Source organism: Ursus arctos, unplaced genomic scaffold (assembly GCF_023065955.2).
Source record: "Ursus arctos isolate Adak ecotype North America unplaced genomic scaffold, UrsArc2.0 scaffold_30, whole genome shotgun sequence".
Lineage (NCBI taxonomy): Eukaryota > Metazoa > Chordata > Mammalia > Carnivora > Ursidae > Ursus > Ursus arctos.
In genome coordinates, this window is record NW_026622986.1 from 21,456,570 (window position 1) to 21,475,946 (window position 19,377).

Consider the following 19,377-nt stretch of genomic DNA (forward strand, 5'->3'; position numbering starts at 1 on the left):
GACTCTTTTTTTTCCAAATTCCATTGTCCAGGACTGAGCCCTGCTGCTAACCTTGGCTGCAGGGGAGGCTGGGAAATGTAGTTTATTTCAGGTGCTTATGCCCCCAGTTAAAATAAAGAATTCACTACTAAAGAATGGAAAAATGGATCTAGGGCAATAACCAACAGTACCTGCAATGTTGTGTAAGAGAAGTTTCACTTCCTATAATTTAAAAAATATGTATTGCTAAATTTTCTCTGAGAAATGTATCAGTTTATACTCACAACAGTGTATGAAAGTATACATGTATTCCATTCTTGACAATAATGGATTCTATTGTTATTTTTCGTTTTGGTCAATTTTATAGGCAAAAATTGCCTTCCCATTATTTTAATTTCAACCATATCAAAATTCATTTTTGATCACTGATAATTAATACTTTATTTTATTTTTAAGGATCTTATTTATTAGAGAGAGCAAGAGAGAGTGCACAAGCAAAGGGAGAGGGGCAGAGGGCGAGGGAGAAGCAGGCTCCCCACTGAGCAGGGAGCCCGACACAGGGCTTGATCCTAGGATCCTGGGATCATGACCTGAGCTGAAGACAGATGCTTAACTGCCTGAGCCACCCAGGTGTCCCAATAATTAATACTTTTTATGTATTGACTGGCTGTATTTTTTTTTTATGTGTTCATGTCCTTTGTTCATCAGCTTTCTCATTGATTTGTAAAATTTCATTATGTACTAAGGATATTATGTCATTATCTGTCTTACTCTATTTAGAAGTTTAAAATTTCTATATAGTCAAAAAGATAAATCTTTTCTTATAGGATTTTCTCCTCTTGGAATTAGGGCTTTCCTACAGAACCCTAAAAATAGTCAAGTGCTTGCTCTTTTGTACTTTCATTTATTTTTAACATTAAGATATTTGATCTTTTGGCGATTTATTTTTATCTATAGCATCAAATAGATATTTAGCTTGATATTTTTGTTCAAATGCATGGCTCCAACTTCATTTATTGAATAATGTATCATATCTCTTATTTTCAAATACCACTTTTATTTTTACTGACGTGATATATCTATGCACATATGTAAAAAAATACTTATGCATATATATGTATGTGTATAATGTATATATAACATATATGTATATACTGTGACTATTAAATGTCTATTAAATAATTAACAGCATATTGAAGTAGTTAGGAACGTGGATTCTAGAAAAATACTGGTTCGATTTTGATTTTTTACTTGGTGTCACTATATTGTGCTGTGTGCCCTTGGTCAAGGCACTTAATCTTTCTGTGTTTTGTCCTCATCTGTAAATGGGGATTAAAATAGTACCTATTTATAGTCAATACGGGTGCAGTGCTTGTGACAGATACCATCTTCATGAGAATACCCTTTTCTGCTGCCAGCCCCTCCATGAGAAACTCCCCTTTCCCTTGGTGTACCTCATATTTGTACACAACTCAAGACCATGACATATGGACTGACAGCACCAGTGCCAATTTGTATATAAAGTATTGGAAATGCGTTAATGCCTTTCTTATTTTTAAGATTAAAAAATAGATAAAGATTCTAATATTTTCTCTTTATGCCTGGCATTTCTGCCCCGAGAGATATGCAGACTTGACTTTGGCAACTTCTTATCTAGGCAACAGAGCCCAAGTTTTGTTACTGGGTCTGAGTTGAGGAGATCTGTATTTATACTTCCATTTTGATTTCTAAACAGGTTCCTTACCTCTCTGCACTTGTCTCCCGGGGTACACTGGAAATGGTTATGGGCCAAATGGATGTGTGCAACTCAGTAATATTTGCCAGAGCCACCCCTGTTTAAATGGACAGTGCATTGTGAGTCCTTTATTCTTCTTTACTTAGCAGCTACCATTTCAATGAATTATTACAAATTAGGCTACCAGAAGATGTTGTGGCTCAACACCTGCTACATACGTCATGTAACACTAATTTTCTTTGTTTTTTGGGTTGATTCATGTTTATCATCTGTTCATTTGTTTTATGGTGCTATGTTTTTCTTTCCTTAGGAAACAGTCTCTGGTTATCTCTGTAAGTGTGAATCAGGTTGGGCGGGCATCAACTGTACGGAAAATATAAACGAGTGTCTGAGCAACCCCTGCTTGAATGGGGGGACTTGTGTGGATGGCGTTAATGCTTTCAGTTGTGAATGCACACGTTTCTGGACTGGACTCCTCTGTCAGATTCCCCAGCAAGGTACGCTCCGCATTTTTCCTCTCACAGTTGCTCACAGCTTGGAAGGATCATCCCTTAGCGAGTCCTGCCTGAGATTCTTCTGCTTCCTTGTGTAATGGCTCAAATGCTTACAACTAAGCCTTCCCTTGCAGCAGTAGTCTAGAATTTACAAGGTAAATATTTATCTCAGTTTGAGCCAGAAGAATCTTCCTTCAAAGGAAGAATTAAATTAGTATTTGCCATTTTTACTATGTCTGTTCTGAAAACAAAATATGCTAAGGTATTATAGTTCTGTAAGGGAGACTTTTCTCTACAGCAGCCATTTCATTTCTCTGTAGTATTACACTAAATCATGTCAGTCTCCTGCTCTAGGACACACAGTCACTCCCCATTGCCCCCCTGTTAAATAAAGATTGGGACTGTTTTTCAATTATTCTCTATACCTTGGCCTTACCGTATCCAATTAACCTTATTTTTCACTAGTTCCCTAATAATACTCCCTTTCCAAGCCAGACATCTTTTCTTATCACCTGACCCCGTGTACCACCATGCTGCATTCCTTTATTTGGGATATTTTTCTCCCCAGACGTCTCCAAATTCTTCTTTTGCTTCACATCCAAACGTATCTGTCCCTCAGGAGTACTTTACCTTCAAGTCTCAGTCTCCTTCATCAAGCCTCTTCTGATTACTCCAGCCCTCTCGTATAACTCTTGATTCGGAATTAACACATTTATTGAGACTTCATTATGTGTTTAGGACTCTGGTAGATGCTATAGAGAAATAAGCATAAAATACTATCTCTACATATTATCTGTTTATCTTCTGCTTGAGGAGACTAGTCCAGTACAAAATGGCAGGGAAGAGACAAGGGCTAAGTTGTGTAGGGTCAACTCAAGGATCAAGGACTCAGAGAGAATGGGAGTCAGGCAAAACCAAAAGAGACAGGGGAGGTTCACGGTGGTGACAAGGACATACCAAGTGGACTTCGAGCAACAGGTGGGACTTAGGGGGGTGTCCGAGGAAAAAGGCCACTGGGAGAAGAAAAGAGTGGCAGGGCATTTGTCTCTGGTGTTAATTACTTGGACTCCTCTAATATTTCAGCCGCAGGGTTAGAGTTGCCGAGCCTCTTCCTTTTCAGAGTCTCTGTAAAGCAGAATTCATCTTCTTTCCCTTTGCAGTTTGTGGAGGGTCCCTCTCAGGGATGAGTGGCAGTTTCAGCTATATGAGCCCTGATGTTGGTTATGTACATGACGTCAACTGCTTCTGGGTTATCCGAACTGAAGAGGGAAAGGTAAATGTCGCATCTCCTGCCCAAATGTGCATTTCATTTATATACACGAATATGTAATTTGTGTGTATATTACATAAAATGCATATAGTGGTAATCCAACCATCATATATTGAGGACCTACTAGGTATCAGGCTTTGGGATAGATGTTTTATGCACCTTTGTCAAACCTTACTTATGTCAAAACTTACTATTTTATGCACCTTACTCAAACCTAACTCTTTGAAATAGGTGATAGTATCCTCATTTTATAGACGAAATAATGAAAACGAAGAGAAGCTAAGTAATTTTTTAAAACCACTTTTTAGCTGGTAATTAGACTAGCTGGATTTCAAAGTCAAGTTTGACTGATTCCAAAGTCCACACTTTGTGCTTTAAAGATAATTCTCTGCAGGGATTGGCTGACTGCAACCCGGGAATTTGTAAAGTCCTGTTATTCCTGAGACAGTAGTGTTTGAAGATGACCACTCAGTGTTCTGTTGATTGTTTAGCAAAAAGGGACGACTATGAAGATGGTTTTCTTATCAGAGCCTTCTCTGTGCCATTGTGCTGTGTTAATTCTCTACATACATTGTGTCATTGTATTTTAACTCATAACCCTACCCTGAAAGATAAGAATTGTTATTCTCATTTAACATTTGTGGAAAGGGAGCCTGGAGCAGCTGAGGAATTAGTCCAAGGTCACAAGGTTTGTAAGTGGCATACCGTGACCCAAACCCAGGCTGTTCCACTCCAGTGATTCTGTACTGCTGCATAGACGCTCTTCAAATTGAGATCTGACCCCAAGGTTTTTAGTGCTTTTATCCCCAGCATTCATTACTCAGACTTTTCCAAATATCTATTTCTCAACCAATTCCCAGACTCATTAAAATGAAGTTTGTATGTCTGAATAGATAAGATTTTCCCTTGAAATTCTGTGAACTTTTTCCAGCAAAGTAATGTTACAGGGGTCATTGTACAACGGTCACAACACATTTTTTCCCTTGAGACGGGAGGATTCTTTGGGGCCTGGTGACCCCACAATAGCATCAACTCCAAAATCGATTTCCCAGTGAGTATGTTATCTGAATTTCCTTCCTCCCATTTAGTGTTCATGAATTCTATTTCCTGACATTGAAAACATTTTTCTTCCAAAAAAACTCATTTTGTGAAAAAATTTTAATACTTTTATTATCGATTTGTAAAAAAAAAAAAAATCATGCTGTTTTTCTTGATTATTGAGTTCATAACTTCTTATCTCCACAATTTACCTAATATAGTAGAAATTTTATAGAAATCAGGATAATTTATGAACATTTATTTGATTTTTATTGAAATTGCTTCAAGGACAAAAATGATGCAATGTTGGGTAGCAGATCTTAAAAATACCCTAGCATGGAATTTCAAAAATATCCTGATACCCTTTCTCATTAGCTAAATGCTGTTGTGATTTTAGATCATAATGGAAATAAAATTCGACAGCCTCCTTTTAGTAGTTCGGCTCTTTTAAGTGATGTTATCCATACAAAATCTTTTTTATTTTCGTAATTATAATATTATGTTTAAATTTGTATGTTCCAACCTTTTAACTTGCAAATGTATTTTTGTGTTTATGCTAGATTCCCTGTATGCTCAGAACCCTTCAGATTACTTTTTCCCTATTCTTCAGTCTTGGTATTACTCATCTCTTAATGATATCCAACCACTGAGGACTTGCCGACCTAACACACACATACACCATGCCTACTCAGTCTACACCTGAGGTTGTCAATCCGTTAGTATATTGTTGAGAGGTTCAGAGAACCCTCAGGAATCAGCATCTCTGGGGGGGTCAGTGAACATTTGTGGGTATGCTACACACTACAGGTTGTTCAGGTGACCAGGGTATAAATTCTTATGAATGGTAATCTTAGTTACATTTAATTCAAGGTAGATTTTTCAAACATCCTATGTATTTTACTGATGTGGAAGCACTGTCAACTATACATTTGAAGTGCCTTTATTTAATGGACTTGACAGTTTAATGAAATCTAGATAAATATATTTCATTAACCCATTCAGTAACAACTCAATGGGTAAAAAGTTTCAGTTATGCAAGATGTGTAAGTTCTAGAGATGTGATGTATAACACTGTGCCTCTAACAGTATGGTATGGTGCCCTTCAACGTTTGTTAAGACAGTGGCTCTCATGTTGTAGTCTTACCACTAAAAGAAAAATAGAAAGAGAGACATAAGGACACACTGGGAGGTGCTGGATATGCCTATTACATTGATGGTGGTGATGGCATCACAGGTGTTGGCGTATGTCCAAAAACTAATCAAATCGTACACATTTAATATGTGCAGTTCTCTGTATACCAATTACACCTCAATAAAGCTGTTAAAAATCTATTTCATTAATGTTAAGGTTTTTGGTATATTTTGATATTAGCTGAAGCTTAAGCAATTTTTAACACAAGTTATTAAGTATGTAGATTTGTCATATGTATTTGTGGATAATTGGGAAGTTATAGATGTCTCTTGAAAGGTGACTTAATATGAATGCTTCCTAATTAGTGGAAGAAATGCTGTAGAATTAATATGGAAATGAAAAACAATATATTGTGACCTTTACATTTTTAGGTGCTGCGTATCACTTTCACTTTTTTCCGGTTAGAATCAGTGAGCAATTGTCCACACGAGTTCCTTCAGGTTCATGATGGAGATTCCTCTGCAGCATTCCAACTGGGAAGATTCTGTGGCTCCGTTCTCCCTCATGAACTCCTCAGTAGCGACAATGCCCTCTATTTTCATCTCCATTCTGAGCATTTCAGAAGTGAGAGAGGCTTTACAATAAGATGGGAAACCGAGCAACCAGGTACGTTTAAACATGAAGAAAAATCAAGCAAAATCTTAAGATTATTAAGTTTTCTTCATTAGTGTTAGACTTGTGGATTATATTAAATGTTTTGAGATCCAGGGATTATATCATACTTTTATAATTCTTTTAAAATCAAATAAATCTAAAATGAAATAGAATTTCATTTTGTGTTTGGAGATAACAAAATTTGGATGAACAAAAAAAGATTAAAAACCGTGAATCTTAATGGGTCCCTTATGAATTACCAAACAGCATTCTTTTTTTTGTAATAAAATTTTTTTTATATTATGTTAGTCACCATACAGTACATCCCTAGTTTTTGATGTAAAGTTCCATGATTCATTACTTGCGTATAACACCCAGTGCACCATGCAATACGTGCCCTCCTTACTACCCAAACAGCATTCTTATAAACTCTACTGGTAAATTACTGCAGGGATGTTGTTGACGACATTATTATTTCGTTGTTGTTTTGTCTTTTGGAGCTTTATTTATTTATTTAGCTTTTTACTATACAATTTTTAAACAGGTAAAAAAGCAGATAGAACACTACACTGACCCTCCAATTCATTCATCAATAAATCTGTACATCTGTTTCTGGACTTTCTCAGCTTTTCTATTGGTCTATTTCTCTCTGCTTGTGCCACATTGGCTTAACTACTGAAGCTTGAAATCTGGTGTGTAAATCCTATAACTTGGTTCTTTTAAAATATGCTAGATCCTTTATATTTTCCTATAAATTTTAGAATCAGTTTGTTAATTTCCCCCCAAACTCTGCTGGGATTTTGTTGGCATTGTCCTGAATCTATAATTAACTTGGGAAGATATGACTTCTTAAAAATATTGACCCTGTCCATTTATGAACATGGACTATCTCTGTATTTATTTAGCTCTCTTTTTAATTTATCTTAGCAATGATTTATAGATTACAGTATTTATTCCACGTATTTTGTTGCTTTTTTCTAGATATTTGATATTTTATCCTATGTAAAATGATACTGTTTTTCTAAAATGTCATTTTTATGTGTTGTTAGTATATAGAAATATGATATATTTTAAAAAATATTTGATTTTGAATCCAGCCACATTGCTAAAATCATTAATTGATTCTAATCGCTTTTTTTGGTAGATTCTTTTGGATTTCTTTACATACACAGTTATGTAATCTGTGAGTAAAGGCTGTTTTTCTTTGTTAAGAAACAAAATTTAATAGAGTAAATTTGAAGATCTAATTGGTTTTATTAAACAATACATGAATGGGGCAGCATCCCACCTAGCAAACAGAGGGGAGCCCTGAGGCATTGTATGAAATGAAAAGTTTTTATAGGAAGGAGGGTGGGGCAATAAATTATTAGCAAAAGAATAAAGATTATTCCAGGCAAGGTCTTCCCTCAGGGGGAAGAGTGAGGGGTCTAATTGTGCAGATTACCTCATCTTCCTTTGGGGGATGGAGAGAGCCCATGTGGCAGACTCATTGGCCCTAAGTGAAACATTCCTGACTGACAGGTTAAGATTACATTTCTAGGGGAGGTTAAAAGTGCAATTAGATTAGATATTAAGCCCATGTTTGGGGACTTGGCCTAAGTGACAGTATTGTGGGCCTGTGGTTTTCCTTTTAACATCTTCCTTTCCAGTCGTTGTAACTATCATTTCTTTCTTTTCCTCAACTTATCTATTGCCTGGCTAGGGCATCCAGTACCATGCTGAACAAAAGTGGTGTAGTGGGCATCATTTTCTTGTTCCCAACCTCATAGGGGAAAATGTTCAGTATTTAACCATTGAGCATAATATTTTAGATGTAAGTTTTTGTGGATAACTCTTATCAGACGAAGGAAGTTCACTCCAAATTACTATTGCTGTATAACAAATTGCCCACAAATTTAGTGTTGTAGAACATTAATCATTTTATTGTGTGTCTGGTTTTGTGGACCAGGAATTTGGAAAGGGCCCAATTATCATTTGATCTGTCAAGCAGTTACAATCAGATGTTGGCTGGAACTGTAGTCATCTACAGGCTCAACTAGGCTGGAAACCTACGATGACTCACTCAGTTGATGCTGGCTTTTGGATAAGAGTTGAACCAGGCTGTTGACTTGAGTGCCTCCATGTAGCCCCTCTCTGGTGGTGGTCTTAGCGTAGTGGAACTTCTTTCATGGCACTTGGCTTTTCTTAGAGCAAGCCTTACAACAGACCCAGGAAGGTGCTGCATGGCTTTTTCGGACCTATCCTTGGAAGTCATATTTCTGTGTTATTTCTGTCATAGTTTTTACTGGTTGAAGCACTCATAAGCCCACCCAGATTTAAGGGGAGGAGACACAGACCCCACCTCAATGGAAGAAGTGTCAAAAATTTTGTGAATGTTTTAAAACCATCTCACCTTTTATTCCTAGCTTGTCAAGAGTTTTTATCATGAATGGCTGTTGAAATATATTAAATACTTTTTCTAAATCTATTGAGATGATCACATGGTTTTCCTCCCCTGCTTCTGTCATTTTTCCTTTCTCCTCTCCTTCTGGAACTCAAATTATACATATGGTGGAGATTTTGACTGTCTCATTGCTCTTATACTTTTAAATGTAGTCTTCCCCTGTGTACATGCAGCTTAAGATTCAGCTAAGGGACCAAGGAAACTCTTACAAATTTTTTGGTTGTTATGGCCATGCAGCTGTCTTCTCTATAGTACCTCATTCCCAAATCCCAGCCACTCTAGGAGCCCCATGTTCTGAGTTTTGTTTCTTTCACCCGCAAGAATATTGCTGCTACTTTGACTTCACTGCCCTGCACTGCAGTTTGGGAAATGCACACAGGGAGAATATACTTGGGTGAACATGTGCTTCCCTCCCTTCAAGGATCACAGTCCTTCACTGTTTGCTTCTCAATGCCTGAAGACAATAAAAACTAAAACAAACAATAATTCCTTATTATTAAAAACTATTAACTATTGCTCACATTTATTTGTTATAGAAACTGTTGTTTGTCTTGTAGGTTATCCCATATTCTAGATTTTGCTAGAATGGTTTGATCAAATTCAGTTTTATGTTTAGGGGGACAAAAATAATCGCGTTAGGAGGTACTCAATGTGTGTTTGCCTCCCTATAATGGCTGCAACATTGATTAGAGTGTTTTGATTTTCTCAGGTTGATCTTTCCATTAAAAAGCTTCTCTTTTGCCCTTTCTCTAATGGTCTTAGCAACCCATAGGTTCATTGTTTAGATTAATTGGGGCTTTCAAAACGATGACAGTTGAATTTTATCATTTCTTTTTTATTTATTATCTGGACTTCTTCAATGGAGCAGAACTTTCCCATATCAAATATTTCGTTACTCTCGCATACAAATCATTTAGGAAAGTTAGGATAAATGCTTGATTCTTCCCTGTTTTTCTCCCGTAATCACATTAATGACTTCATTTCCTAGCTTTCTGCAGAATGAACAATTACTTATTAATCTTTTTATTTTGTTTTGGTTTTAGTACCAAATGTGAACTCATATTTTATCATATTTGATATATTATAATCCATTCTAGACATTTTTTTTTGTTAAAATGTTCCATATTTGGCTAGCGGGAAAACTTTCAAGTTCGTTTCTGAGCCTCTTTGACCCAATTGCAGTTACCTTTGGAAACTTGTTTGCTTTCTGTTCTGAAAGATGTTTCAGGTTCTTCCTATATATTTATTATGTTAGGACTGGAACCAATTATTTCTCTGAAGAGTTGGTACTCCTCTAATGGGAAATGATGTTTAGATTCTATAATCTGGGTGCGAGGAGTGTCTATTGCTACTAGTTGAACAGAGTCTCTAGAACTTTCAGTGGAAGGAACTAGAAATTTTTTTTAATATAATTATTTTTTAAGTAGGCTCCATGCCCAGTGTGGAGCCCAGTGTGGAGCCCAGTGTGGGGCTTGAACTCATGATGCTGAGATTAAGACCTGAGCTGAGATCAAGAGTCAGACACCTAATCAACTGAGCCACCTGGGCACCCCTATTTTTATTAGTTTTAAAGAAAAAATATATTATGCATTCTTAGTAATCTTCCAATATATTAGTATATTGAAATTACAGGGTTTTTATTGTATATTTGTACCTCTTCTCACTCCATGAAAAATCTGGGTTCCCAAGGACATTAACATATTACCTATGTACTTAATCGTACTGTATGAATTTTCAAAGTAACAAAACCAATATTATTACTAATAATATAACCAAAAGCCATTTACTATTCCTGGGATATTCTTTTTGTACTTAATATATGTTTCACTCAGGCTCTGTAATCAAACTTTACAGTGTTTTAAAGCGTCTTAGAATATTTCTACTCTCCATGTTTAAATTGGTAGCTCAAAAGTTATTTCATTTTGTTTCATTTTACTTGTGATTTTAAAGATTTCACGTTTTCATTTTTATTGAATTTTGCTTCATAATTATGTAAAACATATTCATAGTTCCAAAGCCAAATCAAAATTCATGGTAAATTTGGAGAAGTCTAACCTTCTGTCTTTTTCCTTTCTTCTCCCAAAGGTAACAATTTTTATTAGTTTCGATTTATCCTTCCATTTAAAAAATAAAAGCAGATAATCACATATGATCATATTTCCCCCTTTTTTTAAAAAAAAGGTAGCATACAATATGCACTGCTTTGTAGTTTGCCTTTTCACTTGAAATATCCTAGAGACTACTCCATAACTAGAGCTTAGTGTGCATTACATGGATACTACCTCATTCATTGTCTATTCAGTCAGTCTCTCTTGATGAGTATTTGGCTTGTTTCCAGTCTTTTGGAATTCCAAATTGTACTGCAGCAAAGTCCTTGTGAATTTGTCTTATTGCATTTTTGCCAATGTATCTTGGGGGTGGATTTCTAAAAGTATGATTACTTGGTCAAAAAATAAATGTCTATGGTTTTGCTAGACATTTCCATAATCTCTTTTGTAAGAGTTGTACTACCTTGTGTTCCCATCAGCGATATATGAGAGTGCCTATTTCTCCACAACACCACTGATCATTTGTTTTCAGCATTCTGGACATGTATCATTCTGAGAGGCGAGGAATGGTATCTCAGCAAAGTTTTTATTTGTATGTCCCTTATTATGAGTGACACTGAACATCTTTTCCACGTATGAAGGACATTTGAGTTTTTACCAGTGAACTCTTTGTTTATGTCTCTATTGTTTTAGAAGCTTTTCATATATTAGAGATGTTAATTCTTTGTGTTACATATTGAATTTTTCCCCCCAGCTCACCATTAACATTTTACTTTGCTTATGGTCGTATATCCTGCATATTTGAAATACCACCTCATTTTATTTTTCTTCTAATTTATATTCACTGCAGCCTAGATTTTTATTTAGCATCTCTATTTTTCAGCTTTACAGTAGTATTTCTTTTTCAAAATTTTTATTTAAATTCTAGTTAGTTAACATATAGTGCAATATTGGTTTCTGGAGTAGAATTTAGTTAATTCATCACTTACGTACAACACCCAGTGCTCATCACAAGTGCCCTCCTTAATGCCCATCACCCATCTAGCCCATCCCCCACTCACCTCCCTCCATCAACCCTGAGTTTTTTCTCTATCATTAGGAGTCTTTTATGGTTTGTTTGCCGTGCTCTCTTTTTTTTCTTTCTTTCTTTTTTTCCCCTTCCCATATGTTCATCTGTTTTATTTCTTAAATTCCACATGAATGAAATCATAAGGTATTTGTCTTTCTCTGACTGACTTATTTCACTTAGCATAATACACTCTAGTTCTACCATGTCATTGCAAATGGCAAGATTTCATTCTTTTGGATGACTAATATTCCATTGTGTATATATACCACATTTTCTTTATCCATTCATCAGTTGATGGACATTTGGGCTCTTTCCATAGTTTGGCTATTGTTGATAATGCTGCTATAAACATCAGGTGCATGTACTCCTTTGAATTTGTATTTTCATACCCTTTGGGTAAATAACTAGTAGTGCAATTGCTGGATTACTGGGTAGTTCTATTTTTAACTTTTTGTTGAACCTCCGTATTATTCTCCACAGTGGCTGTACCAGTTTGCATTTCCACCCCCAGTGCAAGAGGGTTCCCCTCTCTCTACATCCTCACCAGCACCTGTTGTTTCTTGTGTTGTTAATTTTAGCCATTCTGACAGGTGTGAGGTGGTATCTCATTGTGGTTTTGATTTGTATTTCCCTGATGATGAGTGATGTTGGATAGTATTTCCTATAAGCCATCACAGAGTTTTTGTTAAATAAATGTGAATATTAATAAAGAAAAGATTCATTCAGTCACTGATATATAACATTAGGTGTTGGTGGGGCATAATTAATGGAGTGGTAGTCACAAAGCCTGGCCCTGCCTTTCCCTCACTCCATTCCTGGGCAGGGTAAGTGGCTCAATCTTCCATAGACATTTGAATTTATTCACTTATAAAATGAAGAATTAACTATATCATAGTGTTAAAAATATTCTCAAATGAAAATTATGTAGCACTTAACTATTCTAATGTATGAAATAATCTGGTTTGTTGAAAGACATAGGGGAAACAGAACTTCCAGAACTTTTTAAGAGTTCAGAAGAACTTTTTAAGAACCAGAACTTTTTTTTTTAAAAAAAGATTTTATTTATTCATTTAACAGAGATAGAGACAGTCAGCGAGAGAGGGAACACAAGCAGGGGGAGTGGGAGAGGAAGAAGCAGGCTCCCAGCAGAGGAGCCCGAGGTGGGGCTCAATCCCAGATCCCAGAACACTGGATCACGCCCTTAGCCGAAGGCAGAGGCTTAACGACTGAGCCACCCAGGCGCCCCATAAGAACCAGAACTTTAAAAAAGTCATACAGAAATTAATCTCTTTCAAAGTGAAAAAAATGTATCTATTATCTTAGTTCAGCATTGTATTTTATTTTATTATTTTTTTAAAGATTTTATTTATTTATTTGACAGAGAGAGAGAGAGACAGCCAGCGAGAGAGGGAACACAAGCAGGGGGAGTGGGAGAGGAAGAAGCAGGCTCCCAGCGGAGGAGCCTGCTATGGGGCTCAATCCCATAACGCCGGGATCACGCCCTGAGCCAAAGGCAGACACTTAACGACTGAGCCACCCAGGCGCCCCCAGCATTGTATTTTAAAATCATATTACCACATAATAGCTGATAAGCACAGAGCTCAATGCATGAGTGACTCATTTATCGGCTAATATTCCTAGATTTATAGCTGTATCAAACTGGGAAACTAAAAGCCTTGTTTAGTTTATGAGGGCGTCCCAAACTGCACACAGTTATTTCAACAAAACTTATTTTCTTGCAGTAAAGTCTGTGATAACTCTACGTAAATTATAAGTTGTATATAAGTGTAAAGTTATTTTTTCCTCTCATTTTAGAGTGTGGAGGTGTACTGATGGGTACTTATGGTTCTATTAAGTCTCCGGGATATCCTGGAAACTATCCTCCCGGAAGAGATTGTGTCTGGAAAGTAATAACCAGTCCTGGCTTCTTGATAACATTTACTTTTGGGACCTTGAGTCTGGAGCACCATGATGATTGCAGCAAAGATTATCTTGAGGTAAACAATCATATTTAGGCAGAACATATCATGATATGATTAGAACTCAGGGAACCAGGGTTCGGTGATACCTGTGGATGACTACAATTTCCTAGGAGTAGTTAGATATATTCTTCAATAGGCACCTGACATCTTAAGTCTTGCTAATTTCTCATTCTTAATTGTGCCAGCTTGTTGCTTCTTCTGTTTCATCTGAACCTGGGAAATAGAGTGTCTTACTGTTCCCTGTCATTTCCTGGAAGCCCAGTCTCCTAAGGAGGGAATGGAAGCATTAACAAAAGAAACACTCAGTAATGGTTATCTTTTCCAATGCAGAATCAAGGCTTCAGTTGTGTATGGTAACCTGACCCATTACCTCACAAGCTAACTATAGTGCTCCATGAAGAAAAATAATAGCAATTGTGTTGAAATGGATTGCTAGAGGGTGACCTTAGAATATATTGATAATGGTCACTGGGAGAAGAGAAGTCGATCTATGCTTATCCTGCTTACCATTAGTAAAAGATTAAAATGCAGAAGCAGAAAAAAAAGGCTGTTGTATTCAAAGGCCATGAGCATATAGGTATATCAGAAATGTTGCTCTGCATTTGTAGACTGAAAGGATCATTGAGAAGATTGAGTTCTTATGTTGCTCCTGTCTTGTCACCATAAATCTTAGTAGTCCTTGCAGTAGTGATAAAAGATAATATGCTTTTCCAAGTCCATTAGAGAAGAATGGAGGGCTATGGAATTATTCATAAAGGATGGAAAGGTGCAGCTGTCAAACAGGGATCTCCACAAGTTAAAGTCATTAGTAATTTAGCAGTTGTAATGGATTCGAAACCTTTGGGAATGACTGGAAAAATCTACCTCTCCCTGGAAAATTTCAGCAACATAATCTTTTAAATGTTGACAGTAGCATGGATTTTTTTTTGAAATTAATTTCAATGAGTTCCATCAAAGTAAAATTAGAGGCTTTTTTTTTCATTCCTACAGAATTCCTGGATATATGTATAATAGAAAGTATCAATCATTCTGATAATATTGAAATGCCTCTCATTTCTCAACAGTATTTCAAGGAAATACTTAAATATAAAGTAATATAAAGGTATATATAAAGTAATGCTGTCCTAGAACTTTGCTGCTGATAGAAAAATGAATTTGAGTGGACCAAATTGGCCATGTTAAAATAGTACTTTGTTCACTGATGTTTGGTGTTCTATGTGGTACAGGATTTGCAGTTACAACAGAATTACAGAGAGTTTAACATGATTATTTAAGAGATTAAAATCGAACAATTAAAAAGGATTTCTCAGGTCATATGGTCATTATCATGGTACTTAGTTACTATTAGGATTGCATTTCTAAAACACATGAAACTGTCCCTATGTTGTGTCAACCTGACTTCACTTCCTTTCCACCTCTGATCCTTCTGAATACCTAGACCAAGTTGTGAGTCAGTCGACATTGTTGGTATTCCTTCTTCCATTTCCTTTGCATATATTCATTTTCTCCTTCTCAGTTATTAGGAATTTATCATTTCGAAACAAACATCTGGGGAGAAAAAAACCGAGGAAAGAAAACATTGAGAAAGGTTCATGAGAAAATTTCAAAGTATACATCTAGCCTTGGAATTAAAATTTAGACAGAAGAGAAGGCATTAAGGATGCTGAGAGCAGCAGACCACCCTTTAGTGAACCCCAGCTGAGTATTGGATATATATGTGATGGGAAAACCTCTGAGAGCCATCAGTTTCAAATGACAGGTTTTCTGAAGTTAATGTACAAAATGACTGGGTTTGTCAAAATCTGACCATTTTGGGGCGCCTGGGTGGCACAGCGGTTAAGCGTCTGCCTTCGGCTCAGGGCGTGATCCCGGCGTTATGGGATCGAGCCCCACGTCAGGCTCCTCCGCTAGGAGCCTGCTTCTTCCTCTCCCACTCCCCCTGCTTGTGTTCCCTCTCTCGCTGGCTGTCTCTATCTCTGTCGAATAAATAAATAAAATCTTAAAAAAAAAAAAAATCTGACCATTTTGTGCTTAATGATTCATTTTTTTGTTTGTTTGTTTTAGATTCGAGATGGTCCTTTGTATCAGGACCCCGTTCTTGGGAAATTCTGCACCACTCTCTCTGTCCCACCACTCCAGACTACAGGTCCCTTTGCCAGAATTCATTTTCATTCTGACAACCAGATTAATGACCAGGGCTTCCATGTCACCTACTTAACATCACCGTGTAAGTAACCTGATCGTTGGGAGTGGCATATGAATGTGAAGGACTGCCGTGCTTTTATGCCTGTAGCCTATACTGACACCTTAAAACAAACCAACAAACCAACAATAAACAATAAAATACTGTATGGTTTCTACTTTAGGGCTTTTGTTCTTAACATACATCATTGGGCCCTGATGAGAATTCACAGGAAAAACACCGTTTCAGGTCTCAATACCAGGAAAAGTAACCATGAACATCTTTTCACAGGTCCCCTTTCTTCATTTACTCTGGCTTCAGGCTGAATCTAGAGCCAACCTTCTGTAGACTGTAGAGTCGGTACCCATTTTCTGTGCATGTTAACTTTCCCTTGAGCACATCCTGCTATTCTATGTTCATTATTTCTTCAATTAGATTCCTTTTTCTAGTTATATATTTTATTTAGTCACATGTGTTTTATAAACTGCCCTGAATCTATTTTGAATGAAGAAGAGCATGTATTTAAAAAGCAATTTGTAGAAGAGGATATTAGATGAGAAGTTAGATCACACATGTCAGGATCTATTTCTTTAGGCACTACATGGATGTCCCACAAACACATGCCAAACTAAAAATACAATTAGAGACATAAGACTTTACAGGGTAAATAAAATGGGTATATGATTGTGTGCGTATGTGTGTCAGTTTTTAAAAATTTTGTCTGATGCCTGAGGGTCACAGGAATGGCCATTCACAGGACCTTTCCCTTCTCTTCCCTGTTGTCTTTAGCGGATCTGCATTGTGGAGGAAACTACACAGACCCAGAGGGTCTTCTCTCTTCTGACTTGTCTGGACCTTTTACTCACAACAGACAGTGCATCTATATTATAACGCAGCCCCTGGGAGAACAAATACAGGTCAACTTCACCCATGTGGAGCTGGAAGGCCAGAGCGGCTGTTCACAGAGTTACGTGGAGGTAACTTTGACCACTCCATGGCCCTTACATGATGTTAATCAACATTTTTATATTCTATAGTGTAGTGGTTGTAGGGCCAGCAGCGTGTGGATTCCCTGCGTGATCTGGCTGTTAGAAATACAGTTCTGTACCCTATCCCAGACCTACTGCGTCAGAACTTCTAGGGGTGTGCTGAGCATTCTGTGTTTTTACAAGCACCCGACCTCCCTCTGTCATTCTGACTCAGGCTAGAGTCTGAGAACAACTGTTCTAGAGAGTATGGAAGAATTTGCCAAAAATAGATCTATAGATGGTGAAACAGAAGATTGGTAATGAAATAACAAAGGACAAAAATGAAAGCTGAGACTAGGAGCTCATAATAATGCCAAATTACAAGCTATGAAACTGATCCTTAATAACTGAGGTGACTGCACCAAGATTTACTAATAAGACATAGTTTTCATAGATGGTCCAGGAAACTCAGCCCAGAAAAGTAAAAAGATTTGCCCAGGTGAACTAGCTATTCAGTAGCAGAGAATTAAGGTAAAGCATTGGATGACTTTTGTTTTGGAGTTTAGGTTTTTTTCTTTCATTAGCCCTGCTCGCTCTCTTTCAAGAAACCTTAACCTCGATTTAAGTGTGATGATTGTAATACGAAGAATATCTGAAACAAAAAGGCAGTTTTGTTTGCCTGGCCTGGTATTTCTTTTGCTTAATTATTGGTCAAGCCACAAATTAAAGTGTTGAGCAAGAGAGACAAAACACTTTTTGTTGGGTGCAGTCACTTTATATAAACTCGGGAAGGCACTGACAATTTTGTTTGCTCATGTGAGTTAGACCCAATTCATTTTTCCAGGAAAACCCTATGTAGCCTCTTGCCCTCTTTCCTCCTTGATATATATAGTGGAGAAACAAAGAATTTTAGTGTGAGATCTGGACTTAACTGAAAAATGAAATACATTGACCATGGCGCCACAGTAATTTTATTAATATCTAGCTTAATTGAGATACACATTACATTGGTTTCAAGTGTACAACATTATGACTCAACATTTGTATACATTGCAAAATGATCACCACATTAAGTGTACTTACTGACTTATAGCCATACAAAGTAACAATTGTTTTCTAGTGATGAGAACTTCTAAGACTTACTTTTATAGCAACTTTTTAATTTGAAATACAGAATTATTGATTATAGACCCCGTGTTGTACATTACATCCCATGACTTGTTTATTTTATGACTGAAAGCTTGTAGCATAACACTCATGAGGTCTGTCCATGTTGTCACAAATGACAAGATTTTGGTTTTTTATAGCTAATATTCCATTATATATACACACATTCCACATCTTCTTTATCCATTCATTGATCAATGGATACATAGGTTGTTTCCCTATCTTGGGTATTATAAATAATGCTGCAGTGAACATAGGGGTGCATATGTCTTTTTAAATTAGTGATTTCCTTTTCTTTGTTTATATAGTAGGAAGTGGAATTGCTGGATCATATTGTAGTTTTATTTTCAATTTTTTGAGGAACTTTCATATAGTTTTCAATAGTGGTTATACCCCCACCAACAGGTTCCCTTTTTACCACATCTTTGCCAACATTTGTCGTTTTTTGTCTTTTTGATAATAGCTGTTCCCACAGGTTTGAGGTGATATCTCACCATGGTTTAATGTGCATCACCTTCGTATTAGAGATGTTGAGCATCTTGTCATGTGCCCGTTGGCCATCTGTATGTTTTCTTCAGAAATAGGTCTACTCAGATCCTCTGCCCATTTTTCAGTTGGACTGTTTTTTGTTGCTCTTGAGTTGTATGATTTCTTTATATATTTTGGATGTTAACTATTTATTTGATGTATGATTTGCAAATATCTTCTCCCATTCATTAGGCTGCCTTTTTGTTGTGTTGTTGGTTTCCTTCACTTTGCAGAAACTTTTTAGTTTGATGTCTTCTCATTTGTTCATTTTGCTTTTGTTGCCATTGCTTCTGGAATCAGATCCAGAAAGTTATTGCTGAGACCAATGTCAAAGAGCTTTCTTCATACGTTTTATTCTAGTCTGTTCACCAAGTCTTTAATCCATTTTGAGTTAATATTGTGTGTGGTATAAGATAGTGATCTAGTTCCATTCTTTTACATGGGATTGTTCAGTTTTCTCAACACCATTTATTGAAGAGATTTCCTTTCCTTGTTGTATATTCTTGCCTCCTTCATTGTAAATTAATTGACCATATGTCGTTGGGTTTATTTCTGGGTTTTCTGTTCAGTTCCATTGATCTTTTAGTCTGTTTTTATTGCAATACTATACTGTTTTGATTACTCTAGCTTTGTAGTATAGTTTGAAATCAGGGAGCATGATGCCTATAGCTTTGTTCTTTCACAGGAT

The 19,377-nt window shown here is 36.6% G+C and overlaps 1 protein-coding gene across 1 annotated transcript in view; it reads left to right on the forward strand.

Moving 5' to 3' along the window:
- CUBN (cubilin) overlaps window positions 1–19,377 on the forward strand; it is a 256,991-nt gene that overhangs the window by 17,197 nt on the left and 220,417 nt on the right. Inside the window, exons 11-17 of the mRNA XM_026479003.4 lie at window positions 1,715–1,833; window positions 2,025–2,211; window positions 3,369–3,481; window positions 6,080–6,314; window positions 13,678–13,859; window positions 15,909–16,071; window positions 16,816–17,003. Coding sequence (XP_026334788.3) covers window positions 1,715–1,833; window positions 2,025–2,211; window positions 3,369–3,481; window positions 6,080–6,314; window positions 13,678–13,859; window positions 15,909–16,071; window positions 16,816–17,003 — 1,187 coding nt within the window. The remainder of the gene's footprint in view (window positions 1–1,714; window positions 1,834–2,024; window positions 2,212–3,368; window positions 3,482–6,079; window positions 6,315–13,677; window positions 13,860–15,908; window positions 16,072–16,815; window positions 17,004–19,377) is intronic.